The sequence below is a fragment of the Zingiber officinale genome, chromosome 5A (genome assembly GCF_018446385.1).
Source record: "Zingiber officinale cultivar Zhangliang chromosome 5A, Zo_v1.1, whole genome shotgun sequence".
Taxonomy (NCBI): domain Eukaryota; kingdom Viridiplantae; phylum Streptophyta; class Magnoliopsida; order Zingiberales; family Zingiberaceae; genus Zingiber; species Zingiber officinale.
Window position 1 is genome coordinate 148,262,666 of NC_055994.1, and position 11,033 is coordinate 148,273,698.

General features: G+C 35.8%; 2 protein-coding genes across 2 annotated transcripts; both read left to right on the top strand.

The window, feature by feature from the left end:
* Positions 1 to 712: 712 nt before the first annotated feature.
* Positions 713 to 2,987, top strand: LOC121980154 (zinc finger MYM-type protein 1-like). The gene is made up of 5 exons (XM_042532117.1): positions 713 to 764; positions 860 to 1,573; positions 1,682 to 1,760; positions 2,581 to 2,708; positions 2,944 to 2,987. Exons 1-5 carry the CDS (start codon positions 713 to 715, stop codon positions 2,985 to 2,987), a joined length of 1,017 nt encoding a protein of 338 aa, XP_042388051.1.
* Positions 2,988 to 3,996: 1,009 nt separating this feature from the next.
* On the top strand, positions 3,997 to 10,830 carry LOC121982375 (serine/threonine-protein kinase RUNKEL-like). Its single transcript, XM_042535398.1, has 10 exons — positions 3,997 to 4,131; positions 4,246 to 4,335; positions 4,675 to 4,727; positions 4,872 to 4,947; positions 5,753 to 5,814; positions 5,891 to 5,969; positions 6,054 to 6,113; positions 6,220 to 7,833; positions 8,167 to 9,036; positions 9,618 to 10,830. The coding sequence occupies exons 1-10, from the start codon at positions 4,084 to 4,086 to the stop codon at positions 10,737 to 10,739; spliced, it is 4,074 nt and encodes a 1,357-aa protein (XP_042391332.1). The 5' UTR covers positions 3,997 to 4,083; the 3' UTR covers positions 10,740 to 10,830.
* Positions 10,831 to 11,033: the final 203 nt, after the last annotated feature.

Consider the following 11,033-nt stretch of genomic DNA (forward strand, 5'->3'; position numbering starts at 1 on the left):
TATAAACTCTGAATATGTAATTAGTTTTTTTATTAGCTATTAGTTAATTGTAATTTGTGAATATTGATAATTTATGCTAAATTAATTTTATTTTTTTAAAAGAATTGTTGATGAATGATGTTAGATAAGTTATTTGTGTTATGGTTAAATTGTTCACATTGCTTTATGTTGATAATTTTTTCCCATACATTATAATTTGTAGAAAATGTTGAAATATTTTGCAAAGAGGCATAGGAGTTCAATTGAATCGTCTAGTGTTCCGGATGAAGAGTCTACTCTTGCACCACAACCACCACCACCTCCTCCTTCGCAAATTTTATTTGAAAATATTGAAAATCTGAGTAGTGAAGTAGAAATTGTTGCTGATCCTGGTTTGCGAAAATTGATTGAAGAGTATGATGTCGGTGCTAGAGATCGTATTCGAAAAGAATATGTTGCTATAAGCCCTTGTCAACCTCGAGGCCATAATTTTCTAAGAAAAAAAATGGGTAAAGACAATAGATGTTTCAGAGAGGTTTGGTTTAAAGACCGTGATTGGTTGGAGTATAGTGTTTCAAAGGATACAACCTTTTATTTCTGGTGTTATCTTTTTAGACCTAGTAATATAGGGTTTGGAGGAGATGATGTGTTTACAAGATCTAGTTTCATAAATTGGAAAAAAAAACAATTGAAAAATTCAATCAGCATATAGGTGGAGTTGGTAGTGCGCACAATGAGGCAAAAATACAGTTTGAGGGTTTCAAGAATCAAAGACAAATTGTGGAGTATTCATTTTCATTGGGGAAACATGAGCTTGAAGTTGCTTATTGCAAACGCTTGACTTCCATTTTAAAAGTAATTCAATTTTTGTTGTTACAAGGATTGCCTTTTCGAGGACATGATGAGTCTTCGACATCATCCAATAGAGGAAATTTTTTAGAATTGCACAAATGGTATAACTCAGAGTGTCCAGAAGTTACGGCAGTTGTTGGAATGAATGCACCTGGAAATAATCAAATGATTATCCCAAAAATTCAAAAGCAATTGGTGAATGCTTGTGCAGTTGAGACCACAAATGCTATTCTAGTTGATCTTGGAGATAGGTGGTTCACTTTACTATTTGATGAGGCTCGTGACTGCTCAGTGAAAGAGCAAATGACAGTTGTTATTAGATATGTGAACAAACATGGAGAGGTGATTGAACGATTTATGACTATAGTTTATGTTGCAACAACTACAACTGCTTGTTTAAAGGAAGCAATCGACTCTTTATTTGCTAAGTATGGTTTGTTAGTGGCGAGATTGAGGGGTCAAGGATATGATGGTGCTTCAAATATGTCTGGAGAATTTAATGGCTTAAAGTCACTGATAATGAAAGAAAATCTGTATGCATTGTATGTTCATTGTTTTGCTCATCAACTCCAGCTAGTGGTTGTAGCTGTTGCTCAAGCAAATCAATATGTTTGTGATTTCATGTGGATTATTGGTTCGATTGTGAACACATCTGCATCATCTTGCAAAAGGGCCGACAAACTTCGACAACTTGAACATGACATAAAAGTTAAACTTCTTGAAAGAGGAGAGATTAGTTCTGGTAGATGATTAAACCAAGAAACTAGTCTAGCTAGACCTGGAGATACACGATGGGGGTCTCATCATTCAACTTTATGTCGTATTGAACAAATGTGGCCATCTGTTATAGAGGTTTTTCAAAATTTGATTGATGATGGTGATCGTTCTTCTAAGGGTTTAAGTAGAACTTTGGTTGAAAAAATGGAGAGGTATGAATTTGTGTTTATTCTACTATTGATGAAACGTATATTGGCAATCACAAATCATTTGTCAACCGTTCTACAAGAGATAGATCAAAATATTGTGAATGCGATGCATTTGATCAATAATGTGAAATGCAAATTGCAAAAGTTGAGAGATTCTGGATGAGATATTTTACTTGAGGATGTGAAGAAGTTTTGTAACACTCATTCCATTGAAATAATTAATATGACAGATAACATCAACAGCCGTAGTCGTTTGAAGAGAGATGGAAAAAATGTTAATTTTTATCACTACTACCATGTTGAAATCTTTTGTGAGGTAACTTCATAATTCTTTTTTTGTTTACCGTCAATTAAATTCTTTTAAACAGTAACATATTTATTAATTTTTACTTTTGTTGTTTGATTTTTAAATTGTAGGTTATCGATATTATTCTACAGGAGATGAATAGTCGTTTCTTTGAAACAACTACAGATTTGTTGATTTATATGCCATGCCTTGATCCTAGGAACTCGTTACCTAGATTTGATGTACAGAAATTAGTGTGTCTGGCTCATTTTTATGAGGATGATTTTTCTTGGAGTGAGCGTATGTTGGTTGAACAAGAGCTTGAAACATATATTGATGACGTCAGATTAGATGAACGGTTTGAAGACATTTCAGATTTGGGAGCTCTTGCAAAGAAAATGATTGAACAATGAAGAACCGTGTGTTTCCTTTGGTTTATCGGATGATTAAGCTAGCCTTACTTCTTCCAGTTGCTACTACAACTGTTGAAATAGTGTTTTTGGTAATGAATATTGTCAAAACATATTTGCGAAACAGGATTGGAGATGAATGGATGAATGATAGTTTGATAGTCTATATCGAGAAAGATGTTTTTAATATTGTCGATAATGAGCCAATTTTACAGCGTTTTCAGAACATGGAGTCTCGAAGAATGCAATTGTCACGTATTCGTTAGTACATTGCTTTAGTATTTTAATATTATTAGACGAGTTTTTTTTCATAATATTGTACCTTTTTCTTCTGTATGCCAAGTTATTTAAAAATATTTTTTAATTACATAGAAGTTATTAACTATTAAAAAAAAAATCGCCGCGCTCAGATCGCTGCTTTTCCTCCATGATTGAATTCCTGGATCCGCCACTAGCTGTTCTAATGTAGTTTCTGTCCAAACTGTTTCAGGCTTTGCAAATCCGATGGTTTCGAAGGTGATCCTTTGTGGATAATTTAACAGTAGAGAATGAAACATTCAACCCACTTCTTTCCGCCATTATGAAAGGAGAGTATTGGTAGAAACCCTAAACTTCACTATAGAGACGGGACCAGTGTAGATTTTTGTTGGAAACCCTTGATGTCGCCTGACGGACATACGAAGACGCTTACGCACTCTTTCGTTGGGGGGGATGATCTCGCAACTAAAAATGTGTGAAAGTTTTTCACAATCGGAGAGTTAGAAAAGTGCGAGACTTGCACGTGTTGAAAGAGGGAGGGAGAAAGATATTGATGCCCTCAGCATTCGAATCATCAATGAAATTTTTAAATCTAAACAATTCAAATGTGTTTCAGACGCCTTGGAAAATGCGGTAGCAAAAGATGATGGTAGTGGGAGGGGTATAAAAGGACTTTCATATTTATTAATGTGCCTTTGGTAATTATAAAACTATAATATGCCTTTTCATAAATACACAATTTTACCTACGTTTTTGGGTAAAAAGCCGAAAAAAATTAATGTCACTCAAAGACACATGCCATTTCATTCATAGTGTTGATGTTGCATTGAAAGATAGAGGACAAACTATACAACTTAAGTCCTCTTTCGAGGGTTGCGACATATTATTAGAAAATTTTTTAATTAATGAGTAGCAGATTTGATAATATTGGTTATTAGAATAAATTTTTATGTACATATTTTTTATTTACTTTGTTAGCCGGTGAAAAATTTTCATGGGATCAAATTAATCATCCTAAATTCGACGTTATCTGATCTGCTTAATTTTTTTTAAGAGCGAAAAGGGGGGGGCCTCAGTCCATTTGCAATTTCCACCAAGGTAAACAAGGGAGAATATGCTGAAGCTGCCCTTCCTCCCCTTCTCGCCAAGTAAACAGGTTTCCAGTTATGTTATCTCCATTTAAAAAACATAAAAATTTAAAAATTCAGAAGATATTTCAAAATTCAAAAACACTGATCTGGAATTTTGCCGCCTCTTTTCACCCAATTGATTGAGTCAAACAGACACACCGATCTCACTCTAATCCTCTTTCTCTCTCTCGTGGCGAAACCCCGACTTCGAGATCGACAGGACGCCGAAACCCTACCCCGAGATGAACAACTACCACATCTACGTGGTGGTCGGCAAAGGAAAGCACTCGGTGAGTCCGCTTCTCTACACCTCGATCCATCAGTCTCCGTCTCGCGCATTTCTCTTGAAGAAGATTGAAGTTTTAGGGTTCTTTTCGGCCTTTTCTTTGTCTCGATTGTTGCAGTTGGTTTATAAAGGGAGAAAGAAGAAGACGATTGAGTATTTTGCGATAAAGAGCGTGGAGAAATCCCAGAGGTCGAAAATTCTTCATGAAGTAAGCGACGCTATGATTTTTAAGTTTGCATATTTACTCCGAAGCTTAATTTTTACGTGGGAAATTACCCTGAACAGCTCAATTTTTGGTTAATTTAACAAATACGTCACTTTCTGTAACTTTAGTGTTGTTCTGTAGCTAGTGGCCTTGGTAAATTTTACAAATATGTCTCTTTTGCTGACGCTAAGGAGATTTTCTTTGAGTCTGCTATGTTGGCTGCTTCTGTACTCCATGGATGCAAAGGAGAAACTTTATACACACACACTAAGTTATTTTCCTTCATCCTGTAACTTTTTTGCTCAGCAAAATTCACTGTATTCTCCTATTTGAGTTCTGCAGGTTCGGATGCTTCATTCTCTGAATCATCCAAATGTACTGAGGTTTTATTCTTGGTAAGACAAGGGCAATTCTGTTTGATTATTTTACATTATGAAAACTCTAATTCTAAAGTGCCTTTTGGACTTTATCTCAGTCATTTTCCCTTATATATAGATTGATGAAAATATGTTTGATGGAACTATGCTGAGTTTCTTCAGGTATGAAACCACCGCTCACCTTTGGCTGGTTCTTGAGTATTGTGTTGGTGGTGACCTCATGACATTATTGAAACAGGTAACTTACACGCACTGTCAGTTTGTTATCAATAAAGATAATATTATTTCTATCTCTACTAATGATCAATGTACAATAAGGGGATAATTGGCTAACTGAATTTTGCATATGAGTGTGTTTATTTCTTGCAAATCAAGATTTTTATTTTTCTGAGTGCATGTTGATTAGCTAGATGCTTGAGTAGTTTCACTTCACCTCTCTAGCAAGCTCCCATCCTAAAAACAAAAGTCATGTTTTTAGTGGTTGATTTTTTTCTGAATTGTTAGATTCCAAGTGTCAATATGAAAGTGAAAGATACATCTTCAGCTGTTCTCTCTATTTTCATCTTTCAAAATCAATTATTGTGTGTTTGTCAAGGTCATGTTTGGTACTGATAGTTGAACAGATTTGTTTGATGTCCTATCTGCAGTGATGGTTTCTAATTACTTTTCTTTATCAGTTTATTAAAAGTTTGTGTGCTTGAGTAGTTTATTGCACTAATGTTTTAAAGCTTCAACGCACTGCTTACAATTGCCAAAAACATTTAGGAATGTAATTCCTATTGCTTGTTTGTATAAAAAATGAATTTGTTGAAACAGCTGCTGAATTTGATAGGGTATTTGATGATTCTGTTCTCCAATTAAATGATCCTAATAACTGACGTTACTGTAACAAAAGATTCGACACTAACAGCTATAATGAAGCTTAGAATTAGGAGATTTTTTATACTTATGAACTGATGTTAAAACTCATTTTCTTGTTTTTGTAATTATTTTCACGGACTGTCTGAAGTTGTTGCACTTATGCTAGTATGACATGTTTGCAGGACAGACAACTTCCTGAAAATTCCATCCATGATTTGGCTTTTGACTTGGTGAAAGCTCTCCAGTCAGTCTTATTTTAGGAAAAATTTGTTTCAACTATGGTGGCACTATGTTTAAATTTCTAACAGGGAGTTTTTTAGGTTCTTGCATTCGAAGGGAATTATTTACTGCAATCTAAAGCCGTCAAACATTTTACTGGATGAATTTGGATTTGCCAAGGTACACTCTAATTTTGTTCTTTTTGTACTAAATTTCAAGATACATTTCTGCCTAACTACTTTTTTCCCATATAACCTGCTTTAGCTTTGTGATTTTGGATTGGCTAGGAGATTAATTGATATTGAAAAGAATACTATTGCTGCGGTGAGTTCCTCAGCTCTTGGAGACATTTGTTAATATCATAGGAACACTATCAATCTACATTTTCTCAGCTAATACTTTCATGTTATTTTATCATTGTGCATATTAGCTGCCTCAATCAAAGCGTGGAACTCCGTGTTATATGGCTCCTGAGTTGTTCCATGATGGAGGGATCCACTCTTACGCTTCTGATTTATGGGCTCTGGGGTGTGTGCTATATGAATGCTATACTGGAAGGCCACCTTTCACAGGGACTGAGTTTACCCAGTTAGTGAAGTCAATTATTTCGGATCCCATACCAGCTCTCCCAGATAGCACATCCAACTCATTTCTGAGCCTGATCAATGCACTTTTGGTCAAAGATCCAGCTCAAAGAATAGAATGGACTGAACTTTGTGAACACAGTTTTTGGAGAACCAAGGTTGTTTCTGTATCTCTACCTGCTCAGCCTGCATTCAATAATATGGTTCAAGTCTTACATAAACCATACCTGTCAGATAGAAATGGTGAAAAAATTTCTCAATCAAGAACTCCTCAAAAGCGGCAAGAAAGCAAGATGAGAGCCCATAAACAAGATGAAAGTTCTCATTCTGGGAACAAAGCTATTGAAACGCCAGTTAGAAATGCACAGAATAATAGGAAAAATAATTTAAAACATTGTGGGAAGCTTGACACTGCAAAGGGTTTAAATCTTGTTAGGATGTCAAGGATGGCCAAGCTGAATTTACAGAGAGAGAACGAGAAAGAGAACTATAGACGTCCAACAGCAGAGACATGCGATGATGATGCCGAAGTAAAAATTGAGAATAATGATATGGAACTTGATTTTAATGAGAACCCTGAAGATGAAGTAACTGATGATGCTGATGGATCTGAAAATTCTTGCATTATATCTGCTGAATTACAAGCTGAAAATACTGATAAAAAGAATGAAGAGAGAGAACAAAATATGGATCCCCCAAGTATCGCCGCTGATGATGAATTAGTTGATCATAAGAAACCAGAACAAGACACTTCTTCGGAGCATCGCGATGTGACTGCTACCCCACCTAGTGTCTGCAGTAGGAATACACAGCACGTCAAGACAGTTGCTGAACCTGCAACTGATTCAGATTCTTCTGGGTCATCCACTAAATTATTTGAAGTTTTTTGGCATCCATCAGATCTTGCAGTAAAGCCAGTGATGCCAAGTAGAAAAGGTGATAGAGCTGCAGATGCTATTCCAAATCTTCCTTTTGAATCTTTTTCTCCAAGTGATTATGGCAAGTTGCCAGCAGAAAAAATGAATGCACTGAATGGTAAGATAATTCATGTGTTAAATGGAAGTTCTCATGTTTTAGAGAAGCAGAATATCATTAGATACTTAGAAATTTTAAGTGGAAATAGTGACGCAGCCAATATAATTATTAATGGGCCTGTGATGTTGTCGCTTATAAAAATGCTGAGACTTTCAAAAATATCTACTCTGCGGGTTCAAATTGCTTCAGCAATGGGCCTTTTGATTCGGCATTGCACCTTTATTGAAACCGAACTTGCAAATTCTGGTATTATAAATTCACTGATGGATGGCTTAAGGGACAAGCATGACAAAGTAAGACGATTTTCTATGGCTGCTCTTGGGGAGTTGCTTTTCTATATTTCTACTAAAAATGAACACAACTGCAATGATGGAGATACTGTTGAATCTCCATCGAAGGAGATAAAAGCTACATCTTGTTGGCAGGTTTGATTTCTTTGACGTTTTCTATGGTCATTGTCAATTTTGTTGATTGGTTGATTGTAAATTAATGCTTCTATCGGCACAAACTATTGCATGCACTTAAGATCATAGGCTTTGCATTATTGTCATTTTCATAGCTTCAAATTATATGTTGAATTTAGAAGAGTTGGTTATGTTTCCTTGTACAACCCAATAATCCATCCTTTCCTATGTTGTTTTGATAGGATGATTGTAAAATTCTGCCATTGTAGTACACTATTGGGACTATATAGAATTAGCTATACCTTCTTTAATGTTATAGCCTTCTTGCTTTTATAATGGAAAATATTTGAACAGGTTACAAGTTCTGTCATTGCACTGGTCTCATCCATCTTGCGCATGGGAGAGGATGATATAGCCCAGCTTTATGCTCTAAGAACAATTGAAAACATTTGCAGTCAAGGAGGAGATTGGGCATCTCGTTTTGCCAGTCAGGATGTAATTGCAAATCTCTGTTATATATACAAAGCGACAGGAAAACATGAAAATACAAGGTTTATTGCTGGATCTTGTTTAGTACGCCTTAGTCGTTTCTGTTCCTCATGCATACAGTATGTGTTGGAGAAATTGCCACTCAGAGATGTTGCCTCTGCTTTAGTTAAGGGAAATCCACGCGAGCAGCAGATTAGTTTAAATCTTCTCAATATGTCAATTTTAAGCATGCAAGGGTTGACGAACATGAACAGAAATCTTCATTCCCTGGGGGAAGAAAAACACTTGGTGCCAGTTCTTTTGTCACTAATTGAGCAAGGGACTGAAATTTTACGAGGAAAAGCTGTTATGTTTGTGGCTCTTCTTTGTATTAACAGCCGTAGATGGCTTTCTCAGTTTCTTGGAAATGTTAAGTTGCTTTATGCAGTTGATAGACTGGGAAAAGAGAAGGATGGGTTTATTCAGCAGTGTATGGAATCATTTGTGTGTTTAATTGTTACTACAATTCCAGGTATTCTTGAAACTGTGTCTGTTGATATGCAACAGATGATGGCCGGTAAACGTCATGGACCTACTGTTGCTCTTGCTAGCCGAGGTAACCCAAAGAGCAGTGCCAATGTACTTCCAGTGATTCTTCATCTTCTTGGAAGCTCTTCCTTTAAACATCGGGTAGTCAACAATCATGTCTTGCTCCAGTTGACGAATCTGATCAAACTTTTAGAGATACCTTTTCAGGTACAAACCTTTTCTAATCAGGCCTATTCTCTGTTTGGCCTTTGATTTCTCCTATAAACCGGGGCCAGTCTTGTTTTGTACTTCTATGGGAAAAAGACCAAACTAAAAAGAAATTCGTTGATAGGTTTTTGTATATATTTATTGAAATTATTCTCCTATATTTTTATTTTTATGTAGAAAACACCCTAACAACATATATCTGTGATTTTTTCTGAACAAGTAGACAGAATCATAGGTATATAATGCTTATTACCCAACAGCTGTTAACAAAAAATTAATATTAATATTTTATTGTAACAAAATCAATTGTATAATTTTACTACAAGAATAACAATAATAACAAAATGAGCCCTGACTATTTGAGGTTTCTCTACCAATGAACTCTAAGGAGAATTGCCAATTATGAATTATAGTGGACGGATCTTATTGTAGTAGGAATTGTACTACTGTCAAATCAGTTTCAATCTGTTAAGAAATATCCTGAGGGTACTAATGTTTGCCCTCTTTCAACTTCTAAGGTATCTAATGTCAGCCTTAGAAAGTAGATAGTTTTCTAATATTTTGTTTTCTAATGACTACAGGGAAGAGAAGATTTTCAAATTACGTTGCTTCGAGTGCTTGAAACAATTATAGAAGATCCTTCTGTTATTCTAGATGGCCCCACAATATTTACAGGTAGGATTCTTCCTAGCCTGGCCATTATATACAATGGCAACAGAGATGGAGATGCCAGGTTTTTGTGCTTGAAAATTTTGTTTGATGCAATGGTTGATATCTTTGATGATCCTTCCTTATATAACATGGAGCAAATATTGGAGGACATAAAGTTGATATCTCGAACTTATTTCCTTCCTCTTTACCCTGCATTGATTGAAGATGAAGATCCAATTCCTATGTATGCCCAGAAGCTTCTAGTGATGCTGATTGAATTTAACTATATAAGAGTATCAGATATAGTGGATCTGAAAGCAGTTACACGTTGCTTTGGATTTTTGCATGGTGACCTTTCAAATGCTAATGTGAATGACGTAAAACTTTGTCTAGCATTAGCTTCTGCTTCTGAGACAGAAACTAAGCTTCTGTCTCAATTACGAGTGGCAAGAAAAATAGGAAATCTTTTGGAATTTGTGAGTGCAAAGGAAATGGAGGATTTTCTGGAACCAACATTACAACTTTGCAAAGCATTTATTTTGCGGGGTATTGGACATGAGAAGGGTGTAGCCCTTTGCAAAGAACCATCTCTTCTATGCAATAATGCCTTCAACATGAGTATTGCTGTTGATCAGCAGCACTGCATCAAGGATGTTTGTGACTTTGCCAGTAACCTCAGTGTCTTCCTGGACTTGTTAAGGAACCCGAAAGCATCAGTTGTTGATTTGTCATCGGAGTGTGTGGTCCTGCTGCTTAAAGCAGCACCACGAGAAGCCACCACGGGCATTTTAACAAAACTTCAAAAAATCAGCAAACTTATGGAATTCTTAGTTAATAATGCCTTTGGCATACATATTCTTCGTCTTCTGTATGCTCTTGCCTTCTCTTGTAGGCAATACCTCTCCCATGCACTGATTTTGTCAATACCGGCATCGGCAATTTCAAGTATAGAAACCCTTCTTTTAACTCTTAAGAACTCAGCTATTCCTGGAATCCATGAGGCTGTTGTGAATTTAACACTTGAATTGCAACGGCTCCCTCGTCGCTTATGAGATTATTTCATACTAGATAAATTTGGTGAGCCTTTAGTGGTCTGTTTTGTCACGGATGTTATACTTATTATCACTGTTCATCTTGGCTTCAGGGATGATGTCATGGCCATTTATAGTTAGATTACGTATTGTATTTCATCTGAGTTCAACTTGCTCATTAGACATACGACATGTCAATTATCTTTCATATGTTGATCTAAAGATCTACAAATTCTCATCACATGTATGGTATTTGTAAAGTTTTCAGCTCAGCTCATGGTTAATTGCCTTAATATAAAATGTCAGCAGGGAAAA